We start from the raw sequence: 20,954 nt of genomic DNA on the forward strand, positions 1-20,954 counted from the left end.
AAAAGACCATAAATAGGTAGAAAAATAATAAGTGTGGTGGCCGAAAAAAAATAGGGAGGCTGTAACAGCTCAGGCATCAATTACACGGACGCGGTTATTAATCAACACGGTTTCGTGACCTCGAAACCGCATCGAAAACGACACGGTTTCGAATTGTTTACACGAAACATCTTCTACCGTTTTCTTAGTGTTTTCAAACGTGATTGTATATACATGCGCTGCACTCTGTGCGAGGTTCGTCATGTTTACTCTTCGCGATCCAGCCAATTTTTGGCAAAACACTTGACCGTTTTCAAATCGATGCGGTTTTGCCGTTTACACGACCAATGAAACCGTATCGTTTTGAAAACGCTCCACTTTTGAGAGCGTTTTCAAAATGATCAGGTGAGTCTCGGCCGTGTAAACGAAAGGCGTAACCGCATCGAGAGCGATGCCGTTACAAATGAAACCGCGTCCGTGTTAACAGTGCCTCACTCTGTATCGCGTTTAAGGAGTGTGTCCGATTTTTGTCAATTAACAACCTCGTCCCCTGAAAAAAACCCTGTCAAATCAAGAAAATACGTGCTATTGTACAGTTGTAAAGCATTTAAGTACAATTTCGAAACATTTTCATCCGAACGTTGCTTACGAAAACGAGCACATTCAGGCACTGTTACGACTTTCGTTTACACGGCGCCGATCGAGACCACTATACTGAAACCGGGTCGTTTTAAAAACGCTGTCAAAAGTGGAGCGTTTTCAAAACGATACGGTTTCGTTGGACGTGTAAATCATTTTTAACCTTAGTTAGTAGTATTTTAATTCTTGTTCTAATTTTTAATCTTAGTTAGCGTACCGCATAGGTTTTATCTTTTTATTATATTTTAGATTTTAATGTATTTTAAGGTTAAACATTTATTTTTTCAGAGGACCCTCCTGAAAACCACCCCTAGGTGATTGGAGGCCTCCTAATAAATAATAAATAAAAACTTTATTTATCCTGAAGGGCCAATCAGTGATCATTAGATCACTGGTATAAACTGGCGATCAGCATTAAGTATAAAATACATCTATTCTTAAAGTTGTAGAAGATTTATATATATACATATTAAAAATTGACATTAAAAAAAATACAAGTATTCTGGAGTTTACTCCTCTTAAAATATTATGTATTATTATTATTATTATTATTATTATTATTATTAAACGATCAAAAAGGACGAAACCGCATCGATTTGAAAACGGCAACGTCTTTTGCAGGAATTGGCTGGCTCACGAAAGGTAAACATGGTGAAACACGCATAGAGAGCAGCGCTTGCTCATACAACACATTCGAAAACAGTCGGAAAATGGTTAAATAGGTTCCGTGTGAACACAGGCTGCCCAAGCGCACTATGTGAATATTCATTAAGTATAAGCGAACGTGACCCTTACCTTCGAGCGGTGTTGTGTTACAAAGATGCGATTTATAAGGGTTTGTATGGGAACGCAACGATTTTGTTTCAAAAGGAATATCTGCTAATGAAATCGACTAACCTTATTGCCTTGTTGAATTCTTTGTTGTTCGCCCGCTTCTCAGGCCATTTTGAAGCGCTTTCGGTGAGTTAGCGCTGGCTGGTGGTGTTCCCCCCCGCTTCACCCATGGGCTTTTTGTACTCTCCCCAGTTTTCGCTCTAATCAAAGAACCAAGATGGCGGCTCGTCGAACTGTCTGAACCAGGGCGGGAGAAAGCTTGAACGCACGGATTATGGGCCGAAATTTCTTGATCCTTGCAGTTCTTTTTCCAATTGTTTGTTTTTTACTGATCAAATACCAAGATGGTGATTTTACGTTGTTGATTTACGAGAAGATCGGTCAAGATCCGGCCTTTGCTTTACGTGGGAAAGTGGTCTGGATTACTGGCGCTTCCAGCGGTATCGGTGAATATCTGGCTTATGAACTGGCAAAATATGGCTGCAAATTAGTGCTGTCTGCAAGAAGGAAGGATGAATTAGAGAGAGTCAAGGACAAATGTGCATGTAAGCAAAATAGCGGAAAAGAACTTCTGCAAAGTCTGCTTTTGAATTGATATTCCTCCCCGTCCCTAAACGACCCTCCGAAAGCCCACATTCATGGTTTCTCGACGCGCTCAAACACGATTATTATTCATTGTTGAGTCTTATCTGTAAAATGCAAAGCTAGGACAAACCTCCCCCTTTTGGAGACCGCACGTTACGTGTTTTTCGAAATTCAAAACGTAGCACACAAAAGTAGCAATGGTGTGACCCTGCGTATAAGAACCTGGATTTTTTAATTTAGCCTAAACAGGTTCTTATATAAATGGTACTTAAAGGAAATTTAGACTACCAATGTTCATAAAATAGGCTCTTATATTTCATATGAATTTCATTAAATATATTATATTTAAATATAATTGTATCTATAACAAAATTCTCGATTTTGATTTGATTGATCTCTGCGCACCTATTTATAATGGTAATAGGACTGAGTGGAGTCCAATTCGGTCTGTAATCATACGAGTGATTAACAAAATCGGACGACCGCGAAGTGGGAGTCTGATTTGTTTAATCACGAGTATGATTACAGACAGAATTGGATGACACGAAGTCCAGTTACCAATTAATCAAAACTATGACAAAATTTGAGAAACAAATTAAACTAATCGTCGGTTAAATGGTTAATTGCCTTTAAAAATATTTAAAAACATAACAGTTTACTCCACGAAATGCACAACAACAGCGCGCGCAAAATGACGCGTACTGTTCAATTACACAGGCATGACGCGTACACTGTCCTATTACACTGTCCAATTACAAGCATGACGCGTACACTGTCCTATTAGTGCTCAAATCGGGCTGCTGATAACCAATCACGTTTGAGAATTTTTTTATAGTTTTGATTAGCTGTATAATTGGTGGGCGATCATGAGGGTGTCCAATTACAGGTATCCAATTTAAACAACTTCAAATTAGATACCTGTAATTGGACACCAACGCCATTTGCGGGTCAATTACGTGCATAAATGGGTTCTTTTTTACTGTTTTTCTACTGTTTTGCCAAGGTTTTTAAAGACTTCCTTACCTCAAATTTTGTTATTGGTACAATTAATTAGTAAATTATTGGACTTCATGTCGTACAATTCAGAGAGTAATTATTGTGCTCATAATTTCAAATCGGTTCCGCGCTGCATGCTTGGCCGATGTTGAAATTACTCACCCGACTACTCCCTGAATTGTACTCCACTATTACTAATCAGATGATGATCTATACCTTATGCTTTTACAGCATCTCTACTTTTAAGCCTTTATAGGTTCTCATGTGGAGGGGGCTTAAAATGAAAATTTTAGCCTAACAGGTTCTTAAATCCCAAGTTCTTATATGCAGGGTTTTACTGTACTTGTAAGAGGGTGGTAAAGGTGGGTGGAGAGGTTGATATAGATCAAGTCTCACAGAAAATTAAACGGCCCTTTCACAATTCACAAAAGATATAATATCGGCAGAATTCACACAGAATGTTTTGGAAAATCACGATAAACCACTACTATGGAAATCACGATTCATGAAGAAAAAAAAGCCATATCACATTTCCCGGGAAATAAAAAGGGCCAATCACAGGTCACAAAAATGCCCTTATTTAATAAGCACCCTCTTGTAAGGACTGAGAGGTCGATACTAGTACACCAAATATTCAATACACTGATATTTTGACAATAATATTAGGAAAATATTGATACAGATGAAAAATATAGTGCTTTCGTTACATTTTCAATACTGCACATGTGAACTGGGCCTGCAGTCTTCTAGCCAATTATAATTTGGGGTGTAGTGGGGGTTCATTATTGGAAATGCAATTTCTGAATTGGACTTCACCATACTTACTGTACATGTATGGCTTTTCCTTTTCTATTTGCCAGCCATGGCCAATGAACTCAATCCCTCATTTAATAAAGACCAAGATATTCTGGTGCTGTCTTTGGACTTACAAAAATTTGACATCCATGAAAAACTGTCCCAAGTTGTCCTCAAGCATTTTGGAAAGGTATTGATTCTAACTAGCTATTTATTATAGCCATCTCTTTCCTTGTCTCATTTATCCCTGTAGTTCCCAATTCTGTTCTGTCGGTCAGTCACGTGCAAAGTTAACATGCCTTCTACCTCAGTCACAGAACTTGACTTTTAACTAAGTTGGATTCGTTTTTCTTTTCGGTAAGGCACTTGTGCAAAGCACCAGCACATTTAATGTCTTATTCCTCCAGGTTGACATTTTGGTGAACAATGCCGGCAGAGGACAGATGAGATCTTTGGTGAACAAAACTTCATTAGAGGTTGACAGAGCTCTTTTAGATGTGAATCTTGTTGGTACCATCTCTTTGACCAAAGCAGTTCTCCCACACATGATTGATCGTGATGAGGGGCAGATTGTGGTGGTGAGCAGTGTCCTGGGAAAGTTTGGTAACTTTTTGTTGTTGGTGTTGTTGTTGCTGTTGTGGGTAACTTACATCCATTAAAACCTTTTTTAGCGTAGAGTGCACTAATTACTATGGTTAGGAGGCTAAAATGCTATCAATGGTACATGTAAACCTCTTTTACAAAAAAACTGGGATTAAATGCGATCTTAAAAAAAGCAATTTTTGTCTTGAAGAATAAAATCACACACTGCATGAAGATATGCTACATTTTTATTATGGAACTTGGGTGTTTACGGTTGAAAGTGAGTCTGAGTTTCAAGGGGACTCTTTCTGAGTTTCTACCATCTAGTTCTATCCATCCTTCCATCGGATTGGTGAATGCACAGTGTCAAAGTCAAATCAAAGTATTTTCACCCTTCAGATTTGCACAGTGACATTTTGAGATGAAGTTTATGACAAAAAGATACCTATCATTTATATGTGAACATTTCCTCACAGGGTCCCCTTATTCAGCAACATATTGTGCAAGTAAGCATGCATTGCAGGTAGGTACTGGACATATTGTTCTTTAATAAACTTATGTAATTATTTTTATTCATCCACTGTAAACATTATATATGCTAGTGTTTTGTGATCTGTTGTCTATTGTTTTAAGAGCCTGTTAATTTGGCATGCCTTATTTTGAGATGTCAAGTGAGCGATTTCTATATTAGACTGCAAGTTAGAAGGGCATTAAAGGCAGTGGCGGATCTAGGGGAGGGGCCCAGGCCCCCACCTTATTTTTAGGTCAAACAGAGGCCTGTACGGCAGAGAAAATGTAATTTTTGAGAGCGGGCCACCTCTTATTGCAAGGCCCTACACTTATCAGAAAGTCTGGATCCGCTACTGAAAGGTAAAGCCTGCTGTTGAGGCAAGGGGCTCATCAGGGCGGTGCTTGTCCTGGTTTCGGTAGCATCAAGCAGATATTTCTAATCCCCCCTGGTTGAGATGTAGTCCATCACAGGGTTACCCACCTTTTCCAAGTACCAATTTATACACCTGGGTGGAGGGAGGCACTGAGAGTTTAGAGTCTTGCCCAAGAACACAATGCAGTGCCCTGGCCAGGGCTTAAACATGGGCTGCTTGATCTGGAGTTTGGTGCACTAACCATTTGGCCACCATGCCTCCCATGCAAGTTAGAAGAAGCATATGATTTTTTCGTCTTGTGTGTCTCCTCCACCACACCTGCAAAATGGGCTCATATTGACGTGATAGTCAAATGTTCCTCAGATTGCATTTCTACATGCCATTTAAAGTCTGGACCCTACACTTTTTTCTAATGATAATATTTAATATAATAACTTTATCAGGGATACTTCGATACTGCACGGCTGGAGTTAGCTGAGCACAACATTCATATACAGACAGTCCTTCCAGGACCTGTGGAGTCAAACGTACATCGTAATGCTTTTACTGAAGACATCAATAAAGTAAGATTGTTGATTTTTAATGGTTTCCTTCTGAAAAAGTTGAGATCGCTTTTAAGTGAGATCACTTCGTGTGTATACTAAGCTTACTTGATAATGATGACATGATTACATGGAGTCATCAAAATGTCGTTCAATTTCCTTATCGCTGATTTTTATTCTTAAGTATATTTCATAATGAAATTAAACGCTAAAATATTGTTAAAATTCATTTTAAAACTTTAAAACTTTAAAAAAGTAGACGACGTTTCGGCGCTACTCTACGCCATTATCAAGTCAAAAGAAGTGATAGTTAAAACAAGAATATATATAACGTGAAACAATAAAAATAGTTGTGTGTCCTATGGGCATACTGTAATACGTAAAGTAAAACAATGGAAAAACTAAAAGTTCTAATTAAAAATAGGGAAGTGTCAAGTAAATAATTTGGCGCGGATAGAGTCACTCTGGGTGTTCAGGGAAGGATTAATGTCCCTGATGAACAGCATTTCGTATACGAGGCAGTCAAACTTGCTTCTGCATTTCTTTAACACTCTGAAAAGGTGATTCATCTTTTCTCCTTTGCTGCCATGTTGTGCCTCAAGGTGTCTACCGATCGCAGAATAACGGTGCTCCCTAATTCGTTGATGTAGGTGTCGGGCAGTAAACCCGACATAATTTGCATCCGGTCAGTACAAAATGCAGACTGCAGACTGCAGATTGCAGACTGCAGACTGGGTACAAAATGCAGACTAGGTACAAAATGCAGACTGCAGACTGCAGACTGGGTACAAAATGCAGACTGACATTTGACAAGTCCAAAATATTCGTTTTCAAAAAAGAAATGCAGACTGAGGCCAAAACAATGGTCATTTAAGGAGGCTCAAAAAAAGTTTATAAATATTCGACGATTTAGTTAGCCTTTCAAAATAAATCGCTTTTCATGAAATAGAAATTTGTTCTTTTTCTTCAATCTTTTAGTGGTTTTATTTATAATATTGACCACAGATTGAAACTCTTTTCGAATAAAATTCATTTCAAGCGGCTAGCGGGAAATTACTGCCCCTAATTAAATATGTCGCGACATCTGGCGGGTGGCATCGCAAATGTTTCTCGTCTTCTCTTTCGCCGTGAAAGAAACGTAAACACAGCAAACACGAAGAGTTGAAAGTACCTGGTAATTTTTTAACATGAAATCTCGGAAGTTTCTATTTATTGTCTACTCACAACATCAAGCGGCGGGTTGGGCATTTGAGACGTTTCTAAAACAATGCATTCCGATATATATAAACTCCTGATATATAACTCGTTTTCGCTTTCCGCCAACAAAAACATTCTAAACTACAGCGCTACGAGCAGATGAAGAGCAACATAATTTTACAGTAAATTTCCTCAGGAGAACTTGTCAGCCTTTGAAAGCTGAATGAATCATGGTTAAATATAGTGAGAAAAATAAACGAGATGAATTTTTAAAAATCACCGTCGAAGCAATGAATTGTGCGACAGCGTGGAATTTGAGAGCACGACTTTTCACGGCGTGAAATCACTTTACATCGTGGAATTTTCACGACATAAAAACTTTTCCATTTTTCAAACTCACGTACTTCTGCAAGCTAAGACTTTGCCGTACTTACTGCAGATCACTTTAAATAATTGCCGGTGTTGCTTTGTTCTGAAGAAGCGCAAACTGTTTATGATTTGATCGGATCGGAGTGATATATAGTCGAGCATATTTTCTTCTTTTGCGGTTAATGTTTAAACAAACAATAGCCTGCTCGGAAAACTACGCTGGCTATGTGTGTATAATATGAAAAGCGAATGCGTGACAACCGGTAAGTTATAAAATGAAATATTATCACGTACCCAGTCTGCAGTCTGCATTTTGTACCCAGTCTGCAGTCTGCAGTCTGCATTTTGTACCTAGTCTGCAGTCTGCAGTCTGCATTTTGTACCTAGTCTGCAGTCTGCAGTCTGCATTTTGTACCTAGTCTGCAGTCTGCAGTCTGCATTTTGTACCTAGTCTGCAGTCTGCAGTCTGCATTTTGTACCTAGTCTGCAGTCTGCAGTCTGCATTTTGTACCTAGTCTGCATTTTGTACCCAGTCCCCAGTCTGCAGTCTGCATTTTGTACTGACCGAATTTGCATCGCACTTGTAAATCACATTTAAACAAGTAAACAACGCATTGTGTGTTTACGATCGGGGGCTTGTTTTCCTTTACGCACAAAATCTGTGACAGCTTTCTGCTGGTAAAGACGGGTTTGACATCGATATTGATCTTGGATCCCAGAGAATGAATTTCTTTACGGACGCGATTAGCTGATCGTTGATCTTTAAAAGGCAATGAAATGTAGACAGATGGCTCTGATGGGGTTGCGGCATGCGGTTCTGTATTAGTTTCTTGCCTGAACTTGCGTATTGTAGAATCGACTAATGCGTTCGGGTAGTGTAGTTTTGAAAACATGGTGCGTAACTTGTTGCACTCTTTCGTGAAGGCTTCTTCGGTGGAGGATAAAATAAACGGTGCGCCCGATCAACCATTGTGTTTACCAGGCCTTTTTTGTATCTGTTATCAACGTGGCTTTGAAAATGGAGCAGAAGGCCCGTGTCAGTTGGTTTTCTGTAGACTTCCGTTTTTAGTGTGTTGTCGTTTCTCGTGATTAGTGTGCCGAGAAATGGAATAGAGCCGTCATGTTCAAGTTCCATGGTAAAAGACAAACAAGGATGGGCACCGTTAAGTACTTGTAAGAAATCTATAGCCGCGTCGGTGTTGGGCATTTTGACCAGAGTGTCATCAACGTATCTTCGATAGAAAGACGAGATCATGTTGTTTTGTTCTAGTTGGTTCTCTATATGGCACATGAAAACATTGGCTAGTAGTGGGCCAAGTGGCGAGCCCATAGCTACACCGTCTGTTTGCTCATACAGCTCACCGTTGAATTGAAACAGCTGATTGGACGTAGCGATTTCTAATAACTCAGTCAGTTGATGCTTTTGGAGTTGCGTACTATGCGTCTTATTAAACCAGTCATCTTCAAAAGCTTTGTCAACAAGAATGTCAATTGTTTCCTTCAGAGGAACATTTGTAAATAGTGCAGATACATCATAGGAGACAAGGATGTGGTCAGATTCGATGCGAGTGTTCTTTATCTCGTCAGTGAAGCTGAAAATATCATTAATACAATATTTGTTGGTGGATAGTGGCTTCAATTTCTCCTCTAACCATTTTGCCAACGGGAAGTTGTATGTGCCAGACGCAGATAAGATTGGTCGCATGCAGAGCCTTTCTTTGTGCGTTTTGGGGAGGCCATAAAGATGTGCTAGTCTGGAGCTTTTGGGGCAAAGTTGGTCGGCTGTAGCTTTCGGTAGAATCTGATGGACCTTTTCGTGGAGTTGCTTTTCTTTCTCTAAGAAAAAACAAGTATATTTAAGTATATTTCCTTATGTTAATTGGACTAAGTTAACATCCAATCGAATCCGAAGACTTAATCAAGACTTTTGTTTTTACAGACCTTTTCCTCTGATATTGACGTGCCAGTCATGTCAACTGAACGCTGCGCACAGTTAATGGCAGTAGGCATGGCAAACAGTTTGGATGAAGTCTGGATCTCAGAGAACCCGGTTCTGCTAGTGACGTACACAAACCAATACTTTCCAAACTTCTTTAGATGGTAGGTGTTTAGTTACTTGAAAGGGGGCCATCTTGTTTGTCTTCCCGACAGCCATTAAACCTAGCATCTGCTCAATTTACGTTATATTTTGCAGAGGACGGCTAAGAAATGTACCAAAATACTGCTCATTAAAATTATTGTTAATGTGTAGTTCCATAAATTATCCATACCTCCCCCACAGAAGGAATAACTCCCCCTTGCCTCTGGAAATTCCAATAAACCTTTCATTCATTTCCTTAAAGTTTCTGGCCTTTGAGACTACCTCCCACCCTCAGGAATTTCCAGTCCCTTCTGTTACGGGAGTATGGGCATTTTCTGGAGCCACACAATCTATTGTTTAAAGACGTTTTCATTGCCGTTACCGGAGTAACTTTACCGTATTTTCAAAATAGTTTATTTTAAAATAAACGCCGGGGGCGTGGGTAATTTAAATAAATGTTCAAAGGAAAAGTCTGGCGTAGACTGCTTGCAGTCTGTTTTTCTCTCGAAATTTATCAAGGGAGTGCAAGGCTCGCGCGAGGAAGGATTGGGGCGAGAGTGTCATCCACCCGCCAGTTGAACCAGTTTGCTCACGTTCCTGATATAACCGCGCGCTCCGACCCTAAGAGACCTAAGAGAAAAGACGGTCTACCAGTAGTCTATGCCATGACTGACGCCTTTTCTTTCTTTTGATATAGTCCTCGCTGCCGTTGAATTCGCGAGGAAGGACGTTTAAAAAAAAACGAGGAGGACGCTGGCGACATTAATATTGCCGTTTTTGAACTTGGAACTTTGTACCCATAGTTCTTACTTTCGCCTAAATTGTTCATAAACTGTTAATACTGTTTGACACAAATCTCGATTGAAACTAGCCTGCGAGCAGGATCTCCGCGCGAAAAAAGAGAAAAGAAAAACTCCCTTTCCCTTTTCCCTTTTTTCGCGCAGAGAGCCTGCTCGCAGGCTAGATTGCAACATACACGTGCTCTATCCGCAATAATGTTTCTTTTAGTAATAATCATCCTTGGACACCCAGGGACAGTTTGTTGGAAAGGAACGAAGTGAAAAATAGGCCCACCTTGACAAACCTCCCCTGGGTCTCGGAGAATTGGTAATAATAAATCAACCTGGAAAATGGACACAAATTGCACTTCGTTAATAAACGCCGGACCCCGATTAAACGCTGGCTTCAAATAAAAGCAGGGTTTACCAAACCAAGTTTGAAATTTGAGAAAATACGGTACTTCAACTCCATCATAATCGGATTCATTCCGTTGTGTCCTTGGGCAAGACACTTGGTACCTGCACATTTTATATTGCGGGTTAACCTGTGGTGGACTAGCATTCCATACAGGGGGGTAGAAAAACTCCTAGTAACTCCTTGCTACGGTAACCGGGATAAGCGGGATAAGTATGTGACATTTATCTTGCTTCAGTTTCAAAGTGCTGTTTGTAGTACTGTTTAACTTTGTAATCTCTGTTTTGTACTGTTTTTGTCCGCAGGATTTGTAAGAAGTTCGCGATGGCAGTGACAAGTATGTACAAATCGTGAAGAGCAACGGGCTGGTCAGGACGAATGAGATTTTAGGACGTTCGCGCTAATTGTTTATGTGCATCCTTACTGCGAACTCAATTCACGTCGTAACGTCACGCACGTCATGCATCGAGCGCGCGCGCTGAGAAAATTTTCTAAACACATAAAGGGTTAGTAGCCCTTGCGTAAACTTCGCTTGCAGTTAACTCTCTTAGATTGCGGAGACCCCTCCTTTTTTTTAACAGGTCATTTTTGTTCACGATTATCTACGTTTTGCGAGAAAATCAAAAAATCTATCGATTAAAAGTTTGATTTTTTTGGTCTGACGCTCGTTTGAATTCCACTTTTTGAGCTTTTAGTTTTGTTGTACGACGGTTTCAAATGCCGCTTTCAGGCTTAAGTCTTACAAAAAGGATGGAGACACTAGGAATTATTTACGCAACGTACGCACTTCATTAAAACATGACAGATCGTTTGTCCGCGTTTACTCATCTTCGATAGTTTTAACTATAAACCCTGAAAACCATACTGAACTACGTGCGTTAATTTTTTTTTAAATCATGGTAGTTTTTTACACGATTTATCTCTGACACGACGTCAGTGACCCCAATTTTCTGACATGACAGAAGTAAGTCATTATCTGACCACAGTAAAAATTGTCAAAAAAATCTATCGACTGGAAAATTTTCACGCGAACGTCCCTGAAACAGTGAACGTCAGAAACCCACGAGCTGAGGAGGAAAATATAAAGAAAACAACAATTCCCACACTTTTCTCTAAATTTTCACTGACCAGTAAACAACTTTGCCTGAACCTAATTATTAAAAAAAAAACTCCACTCTTATGACAAGTCGACGCTGAATTGTTTGCAGAAAAGTTTACAGAATAAGGGAGAAATGACATTAAATCATAATAATATAAACGGCAAGCAATGCATGCAGAAGCGATGACGTTTCCCAAGGGGATCTTAAATAATTTTCAGGAAATTTGTCAACAAAAATAAACGTATACTTTATAAAAGTAGCTTACAACGTCTGTTTTGAATGTTTGTTCAACGAAAGTTGCGTTAGCTTAGCTTGTAGCGTAACATCTGGTATAAGCCTTTTTCCTTTATATACGATACACGATACTTCTCTTTGAGCGACCAAGGTCAAACGCGGTTTCGTAAATGTTTTCGGAATCTCACAGAACTCGTCAAATATAATTTGTCCCTTTCCTTTATTTTTTTTTGTATAAGTCCCAGGAGTTTTTTACTTTGTGTTCTTCGCGGCAATTTATTTTTGTGCTCAACTTGATCTCTGTTCACGTCTCATTTATTTCTGTAGTTAGTTCTAGCCTGCGATCTAGGATCTAGCCTGCGAGCAGGCTCCCGAGTGGGGTTTCGCGAGCGGAGCGAGCGGAAGAGCGGGGCCTAAGTTCCGCTCGCGTTCGCCGCTCGCGCTCGCGGAAACCCCACTCGGGAGCCTGTTCGCAGGCTAAGTTAGTTCACATCCATGTCTCTAGTTTTCACATCCTCGGAGACCCAGGGGCAGTTAGTGGGGCGAGGGAAACGCGAAAATGCGGGTAGAAAATAGCGCGAAACTGCGAGGAAAAAAATCAGCATATAAAAGTTCTATTGACTGAAAGTGCCCCTGGGGAAAGAGTTTTACCAGACCAGTTCAAAAAGCTCTCTGAATACTGCCTCCTGATTGGGCAGAAAAATCTTTTGTTTTCCCTTTGTATTATTCTGCCCAATCGGCGACCAGCCTGACTACAGTCCTTTTGGTGTTTTCTCACACGAAATATGTACACAAAGCCAGTTCGCTCGCCATACCCTGTCTTGCTTGTTCGCCAAGAATTCGCTCGGGAAGGAAAAGTTTCGGCTAGTGCCTCCTCAACTTCGATGTGAAGTGTCGGGAAAATTTTGTCTTCGGGAAATATGACCGTCATTTGAGTGCTACAATTGGTGCTGCACGCATTAAACCGAAAACGCGCGAAAGTTGTCCAAAAAATCTAAAACGCTGCTTCTAATCAAGAGAATTTCTCTAAATATATGCTAATTTCCCTTTGAGCATAAGATTTCTAAGCAGTTTTACAGCAAAAGAAGTATGTAAATAACATATTAAGGGGGAAATTTGTTAAATAACAAGGATTCCTTTAACTAAGAAAAATCGTGGAGATATCAATGACGTCTTGTTTGCTGACGAGTTTCTCCTCGAACGTCCTCGGCAAACTTCGTAAATCTTCGGAAACGTTCGTATTGCCTTTGAACAACACTCGGATAATCTTCGGAGATCTTCGTTCTGGAAATTGTTCAAAATGCAACAAGTTGCTCGAGAGGAAAAAAGTTGCTCGAATCATGAAAAGTTGCCAAAACGTTGCTGAGCAACTTGTGGAAAGCCCTAGTGTGAGCGGCATCAGGGCGGGAGAAGGCCTTCTCCCGCCCTGGCGACATGTAAGAGGCGTCCTTCTCCCCGCCGTATTGCTTCGCTCGCCAGTCGCGTGTGCCCCAAGGTATATTCGCGCGTGCCCCAAGGTGAGCCTGCTCGCAGGCTACACACGCGCCGGTAGTGCGTGGACCGCTGGGCCGGGTGGGGTGGATCTCCGCTCGCATTATATTTCCTAGCCTCAATTATTTTAAATTTCAAGTCTTCCCTTGTCAATCTCCATGCCGGATGGAACCAGTTTCATACCTTTATATCTCATATTGGGAGTAATTCCCCTCCTCCGAGCAATCATTGAACTTCCTGTTAACTTATTATAGGAATATAACGAGGCATTTTAACAAGGCGAACAAAATTGACGCGTAATAAAATTAACGCGAATTTAAGAAAAGCTCTGGTCAAATGCTTATAGTAAACGTGTTTATATTAATTAACATCAATAAAATTAACGCGAATTCTTGAAATTCGCGTTAATAACATGTACCGTTAATTTCCTATAATAAGGTACTTTGTCACGAAATCTTTACTTTCTTCTCAGAGGACGGATTGCGTGACCACCTAAGAGGTTTACACTTAATAAAACAATATACGACAACTTCATGTAATTTTCTATTTCTTTAATAAACGACGTTCAGTGAGGACATTCGTCCTTCCGTGCTAAATATATTAGTCATGTTGTTTTTTTTTAATTTTGTTTTTTTCGTTTTACAACTAATCACGATCGCTCTTTAAGCAAAAAGAGCTCGAAGCATGTTTCCTAATACACTATGAAGTACGCGTCTGTTTGAAACAATAAAATTCGATTATTCAATTTGTCGCAATTTCTCACCAGGAGAAAACAAATTTGATGATCGGAAGCGTTACATACAACGAGTCGAAAAACCCAATTTGCAGATGACAAATCATTTTGCTGGCCCGAAAATTCCTTGGTGAATATAATTCTCAGAATTATATATATAAAAAAAACTCAGTTCGATATAAGTGGAAATAAAACTGGTTTGCATGCAGTTTCGAGAAGTCCATTCGTACACACATGAATAATGCGTTAAATCTTACAAAGTAGAGAATTTTAGAAATTACCATTACAAAACGCTGTGTGATTCTCTTTGTGCCTCAACAGGTTTTTAATATTTCTTAAATAAATTTCTTCTTGAGAATTCAATGCGTGACTAATCATTTGCCTACCGTAAGCATTTAACACCACATGCGAAATATTTAAGACATTAAAAAAAAATTATTTGACATTTGATAAAAGGGCTAAGTCGCACTATCATTTCCGACTATCTGCTTCTTTTAATAACTAAAAAATCATACAAAAATGAAATTTAAAAGCATTTGATGATTAATTTTCAGTTGGAGATTTTACGCACCATGCTTTCTTAAAAATGATAAAAAAAGTTACGCGTTCTGTCCGCTTTGAGTTTTAGTACTTTTAATCATCTAAAACTCCAATGCTTTCCAAGTATTTTCATTAATTTGCTGTCGTTTTTATTATCATTTGATTATGTGGCCAGTTTGGTTGAAGCAGAATCAACAAAAATGGCGCAACCTAGCCACTAAACGCGACGATGATAATTATTAACTTTATTTAAAAATTAAAAAATCGGATGATTTCACTGATCTTGGGCTATTAAAATGATTAAATTTAAGAGTACGTAACTTCCATTTCTGAGCCTGAAAAGATGACTTACAGTCATATGAAGCTGCCCTTTGAGAAAAAGGAAATATTACCATATATCATACATTACGTGTGTGCCCCTCTGGAGTTGTACAACGTTTGCGAGTGATGAACTTCTATTTTCTTCTTACAACATCGATGCATTGAAAAGCAGGCAAGTGATGAGAAGAAAGCAAATGATCAATAATGTGCCACCGAAATCTCAAAATTAAACATTTCAAGAAAAGCATTTCGATCGTATATCTGGATTACGAGTAAGTTAAACTCATTTCATTACTGTAGTTAATTTTGGGGTGCATTTTCAGAAAAACTCTGAAAGGAAGTGCAGTCAAACCCTTCCCGTAAGCGGAAACCTCCCATGAAAGGGCACTTTTCACGCCCCAAGGGTGTCCGCACACTGGATGTTCAACTGCACCATTCAAAAGCTGTTCTTTTGGCTCAAATCGTAATTAGTCGTCCGACTCGTCCTATCGTTCCTTGTCTATACTCAGTTAAATTACACAGCTTCAGATCTCCAAATCGTTTGCATATTTTATTCTCGCCGAGGGCCTTCAGAGAATCATGAAAAATATGTTTGAGCTGCCCCAGATCTCCCTGTGTGAATGTCAGATTTTGCTACTTTCTTAGACATTTTACTTGCTTCACTTCCTTTCTTTTCAGAGTTAATGAGAAAAAGCACCCCTCTTCAATTAAACATAGTCTATACTAGTCAAAGAACGTTTGCGCTAAATTCCGGACAAACAAGTGCAGTTTTCCGTCACAGCTTCAATGTACCCGTAGTTTACGCGAAAACGGTTGCTAAGAAACAGACGTTTTCTTATGACGACAAAATGACGTAGCACGTTTCAGCTAGCTTACAAGTGTGAGTGCAATTATCTGATTGGACAAAAAGAATCGGGAAGTGTTCGAGTGTGTAAACGAAGAGTTACCGAAAATGACACTTGTTTACCGTAGTGATAACTAGATTCAAATATCTCTCTCTAAGAATTTTTTAAATACATTATCTGTGACCAAATTCCTTCTCGAGTTCCTCAAAAGTTGGCATCTTTATAACCGTATCTGACGTCAGTAAGGGCTGGGTGGTGTCATGCGACTCACCCTCCATGTGCACGTCCAACAAAGTCAACTTTTCTTGTTCGCTAGTTGGACTTTGATCCGAAGACGAAGGCGAGGGACTAAGACTGTCCTGCCAGGGCCTGGGGCGAGGCCTAGCGGCTCCCTTAGCCTCCCCCGTTGGGAAAGTAAACTTCGCAGTGGGGGTAGGGTCCGTGCTGTTACAGTCCGGTCGGGGGGGAGCTCGTCCCTCTTGGCGAGAAGGGAGGAGGTGGGATTTTAAAAATGTCCAAATCTTGCAATTCCTGTGAATAACGTTTACAGTTCACAACTGTTTTGGTCGAAACATCGTCCGACGAATTGGAAAAACTTTCATTTGAAATGTTTATTCTGTTGAGTTCGCTTGAGTCCATTGATTTTGACCGACGATCTCTACGTCCAGACGTCAAGTCAATAAGTTCTTTATCACCCAGCTCGGGCGATGATATATCAGGAGAAGTCGTCGATGAAGACCGTTGTCTCGAATTTGGCTCCACGTATGTAGACGGTGGCTGACTCTCGCGATAAAAAGTCGCCTTCAGTAGCACAGGAGTGGAGAGTGGCCGTTTGTTTGGGCCTCGGAGACCAATGTCCGATGACGGGTATGTACCCCTGAATTCCAAATCCCGCGGGCTCGACACGGACGTGGTTGAATCAAAATTAACAGCGGTATCTTCAGTTGAAACAGAACTAAACCACGATCGGCGGTTGGAATTCCCCACCTCGAATCGACGTTTGGAATTTGGTGACTTGTGCTTGTCTGATTTGGAAGATAATCTTAATAAATCAGGACGTAGATCTTTTGCACACTGTCCCAAATCGGCGCCCAACGCAACGGCAGCCGCCATTATACCTACACTACACACAGCCACCTCACAGCGGTGCTTCGATTTTACTTTCTGCGAAGATTTAGGTGTCGACACAGGACTGTTATCCGCTGTTACGTATTTACCATTAACACCTATGTGATGGAAAGAAATAGCCGTAATTAAACTTAGAGGACTTTGACATTTTATTCTCCGTTTACAGCAGTTATTTGGATCGTCACACAACCCTCACTTTAATTCTTGCGTGACAAGCCAAGTAACGCTGGACTGCGAAAGTATTAATTAAAAACCATGGCTTTAAAGTTGGGGTTTGCCTTGATACAATTTCACAGAAAAAATGAAAACAAATACTTCAAAATCCAGGTTATAAGCCCTGGGCAGGCGCCGGAAAGGAAAGGGGAGGGAGGTAAAGGGAGAGGGAAAAAAAGGAAAAGTACCCTCTTCTTTTTTCGCTTTTTTTCTTTTCCTCCCCGTCTCCTTCTTACGCCTGCCACGCTGGCTAGCTGCACTTATCACTGAGCAGCTTACATGTCTGTTGCATGAGGGCAGGGTGGGGGGTTGCCCAGCTGAGATCACATTGACCTGATATGCTCTTCCAACCTTCTATGGTATTAGATCAGAGGGGTTATAATTTCAATTTTTACTGACTTTTCTTCAAGTGTCAATTTTCCCTGGTCAACTTAAAACATTCCTTTCAGGACTTTTACCTGACCTTCAAGAATTTTATTTTCCTCTGACCATTTCCTGACCTATGGCAACCCTGCCATTCGTTACGAATGTGAACAGTCAAATTTTCTTACCATTTTGATTAACCTGTGTCCCCAAATTTGGCACAGAATTACATCTCTCAGTCATAAAGCGATCCTTTGCCTTGACCCTTCTGCTCTTCTCTCGGTCCCGTTGGTGCACTGAGCTGGGTCCCCAGGTGCGAATCTTTGTGCTCTTGTCCGGGGGACTCACAGGAACCTCACCAGGATCATCAACTGTTAACAAAACAATGCGGTCGGTTAAGATAGCTTGACACACATCCAGACAGTACTCAAGTTTTTCGTTTCTTTTTGTTAAACAAAGCAACTTAGTATTGACAGGTAATGAATGATTACTCATCCCAAGTACGAATCGTCCTAATGTAAGCATAAGCATAAGATAAAAATATTGCTCATTCTTCTTGCGCTTATGTTTATGACATAGCGATTCCTAGAAAAGGCAGCAGAAGTAGAATGAAAGAATGAGTCCGAGTGTGTTCGCTCTTTGCGGTAATGCTTGTGCTCGCCTCACCAGTCTTTTCAAAAGCTTGCCGGTAATCAATTAATTAGGCAATCAATCTGTCAATCAATCATAAAAAATCCCATTAATCTCAGATTGCTCATTTTGTAAAAATTTTTAAATTTTCAAGTTCGACATTCATTTTTCTCAACCTTTTCTGATCTCAACGATCCTTTGGATTTTCATTCACTTCGGATTATCATTACTACACACCTGTTATCACTGATTTCCAAGCAATTTTATCAATTGCGAAAAAATCATCCTCCTTTAGCTTGTAAACTTAAATTACCACTTTAGGTCCCAGTTGTTCAAAGGGTGAATAAAGCTATCCACTGCAGAAATCACTATAATGGTATAATCCAGTGGGTAACGTACCTTTAGGTTATTATTGTTTGCGGCTACTAATTTTAGCGAGTTTGGCTTAAATCGCTGAATTTAGTGCTCACTAAAATTTGTCTCGGTCAAATTTAATACTCGTTAAATTTATGTACCTCCCCTCTTACCCCAAAGAGAAAAAAATAAGCACTGTCGACTTGAAAAATGCTTTTAAAAATAGATGCCAGTAACTTTGTTCTTTCTGGCAATGCAAATGTTCTCTCAATTTCAAGTGATTTTGTTCTTTTACAGAACATTTATTTCCATCTTAGCTATTATGTTAATTAAAAACTACGGTAGTTTACACAATATCACTAACTATTTAAATTTTTCGGAAAATTGCTAAATTAAATAGTCGCTAAACCTTGCTCTGAAAAAAATCGCTAAAATTAGTAGCCACTAAAAATTGTAACCTTAAGGTAGTATGTATGTAAAGACTTATTCACTGAATAGTGTGATTTAGCCAGAGGACAGTGGCATCCACCTTAAAACAGACAGGCCCAGATGGTTAATCAAATAACTATAGTATTGGATGCACAACCAAACAGTGATTATACTCATATAATGGCAATTTACATGTTGTCGTACATGACAGAAGTCTGAATCTCTGATGAACAGCCGGTGATGGCGGTGTTGGAGTAGTGGTGCCTTCTGTTAGAGCTGGGTTTGAATCAAAGATATCGGACGTGATGGTGAACCTATGCTGGAACCCTGAAAAATAAAAGTAAATTAGTGTTAACCCACAGCAAACACTACCTCTATTGTTTTCTAGGGCCAGGGGCATGGTTGTGACCAGCTAGGAAGGGCACAACTTCACTCCAGTACAAAGGGCTCAACTTCAGTTTTCTCTATGTTTATCCTGTGAACAAAACTACATAAAGTACCAGCAGACAGTAAAATTTTCAAACCTGTTGGTGCACTGATTTTTCTTCCACTCCCAAACCTCAGCTTGAAGAAGTGTCCTTTCCGCTTTTTAGGGGATGGTTTCAGCTGTTTTTGTTGCTGAAAAAAAAAAAAATGAAAACCAAAATAAGAGCAAAGCCAAGTTGACCAGGGAACAGAATGATAATATTGAACGCCACAGAATTAAGCGATTAAACCCTCCAAAATAACTACCGGGGCTATGAAAAAACTTGATTTGCAGCTTGCCCTTACGGCTGTCTTAAATGTACATGTAGTCTTCTTCTTTTTACAATTAAATTGGCAGATGACTTGCCTGTGCCCTTGTCCATTGGCAAGTAAAAATGACAAGTTCTGTGGGTTAGGTAAAATTCAAGGGACAGTCATACCTGAATTAGCATGCTGATCTCTCTTCCAAGGAGTAGCATTTCTCTTTGCGCAAGCTCTTCTTCTCTCTTTTTCAGACTCTCAGCATGTACTTCTTGTGCCATCTGTATATGTCTGAGTTCATCCTCTCGAGATGACAGTTCCTGAAGAAATATAAATACAAGACTTATTATGAGTCAAGTTATTTAACCAGTGTTGGGGATGAAGTTAAAATACCGGTACACCATGTTTTAAAAAAAACTAGCTAATAATATACACTTACATTTGCACTTAAAGGCTTGTATTTGTACTTTCAACAACCAAGCATATAGCCTGAATTTCAGACATCCCTCTGTGGTCGCCTCCTCCCCAGAAGGGACGTCTGAACACATCTGGCCCTAATGCCGTCTGCTGATGTCACTACCCGAAAACCGGGTAGTGATTTTGATTGGTTGATTTAAAAATTATTTGCATAATTATGTGAAATTATGATTGAATTTTACCACGCGAGGATTGTAATTTGAAAAAGTTTGGAAAGAGTTCGAAAGAGTTCACCTTCCCAGAAATGAATTTATTAGTCCTTTACCTTGAGTTTATTACTTTATTAGTTTACCTACGGATGAAGAATAGTAAATGGACATCGGTAGGTTTTAAGTTGGCGGCATTCGTCGCTTTGACATGCAGGGTTTTGCCAAATTTATATGTATTCTTTTTTTGTCAACATGCCGCTCAACGCTTATGTCCTGCAGCCTCGATGAGCCAGTGATTTCTGAACTCAGTGCCCACGGTCAAGTAGGAAATTTTTGTATTGAATTCCGTTTCTTAATGCCTCTGTAACCGTCTAAATTGATTCATTTAAGTACTCACGAGTGTGTTGTATTTGTCCGCTGCGTAACAGATTATATTTTGATCGCTAGATAAAGCAAATCAGTTCAGATTAAATCGGTTCCGTAAAAGAATATAGCCTGCAGTCGATTAAAATCTCATTCATTTGTCTCAAGTTTTCAATAGTTTA

The 20,954-nt window shown here is 39.8% G+C and overlaps 2 protein-coding genes and 1 pseudogene across 2 annotated transcripts in view; 1 reads left to right on the plus strand and 2 right to left on the minus strand.

Moving 5' to 3' along the window:
- The first annotated feature begins 1,669 nt into the window (after positions 1 to 1,669).
- On the plus strand, positions 1,670 to 11,338 carry LOC144634645 (dehydrogenase/reductase SDR family member 7-like). The gene is made up of 7 exons (XM_078493665.1): positions 1,670 to 1,997; positions 3,894 to 4,018; positions 4,236 to 4,431; positions 4,887 to 4,933; positions 5,738 to 5,857; positions 9,342 to 9,502; positions 10,982 to 11,338. Exons 1-7 carry the CDS (start codon positions 1,727 to 1,729, stop codon positions 11,028 to 11,030), a joined length of 969 nt encoding a protein of 322 aa, XP_078349791.1. The 5' UTR covers positions 1,670 to 1,726; the 3' UTR covers positions 11,031 to 11,338.
- Positions 6,221 to 9,118, minus strand: LOC144634587 (uncharacterized; annotated as a pseudogene).
- Positions 11,339 to 14,031: 2,693 nt separating the features above from the next.
- The window catches only part of LOC144634552 (mitogen-activated protein kinase kinase kinase 10-like), a 33,336-nt gene continuing 26,413 nt past the window's right edge, over positions 14,032 to 20,954 (minus strand). The window contains 6 exon segments of the mRNA XM_078493548.1: positions 14,032 to 16,404; positions 16,406 to 17,166; positions 17,833 to 18,015; positions 19,262 to 19,384; positions 19,582 to 19,675; positions 19,963 to 20,103. Coding sequence (XP_078349674.1) covers positions 16,114 to 16,404; positions 16,406 to 17,166; positions 17,833 to 18,015; positions 19,262 to 19,384; positions 19,582 to 19,675; positions 19,963 to 20,103 — 1,593 coding nt within the window. The 3' untranslated portion in view covers positions 14,032 to 16,113.

This window comes from Oculina patagonica, chromosome 13 (genome assembly GCF_052425735.1).
Source record: "Oculina patagonica isolate OP01 chromosome 13, crgOcupat, whole genome shotgun sequence".
Lineage (NCBI taxonomy): Eukaryota > Metazoa > Cnidaria > Anthozoa > Scleractinia > Oculinidae > Oculina > Oculina patagonica.

Coding starts and splice junctions, on each gene's coding strand:
- LOC144634645 (XM_078493665.1), top strand. CDS start 1,727: ATGGGCCGAAATTTCTTGATCCTTGCAGTTCTTTTTCCAATTGTTTGT. Junction 1,998..3,893: donor AGTCAAGGACAAATGTGCAT/GTAAGCAAAATA, acceptor TCTATTTGCCAG/CCATGGCCAATGAACTCAAT. Junction 4,019..4,235: donor TCCTCAAGCATTTTGGAAAG/GTATTGATTCTA, acceptor TTATTCCTCCAG/GTTGACATTTTGGTGAACAA.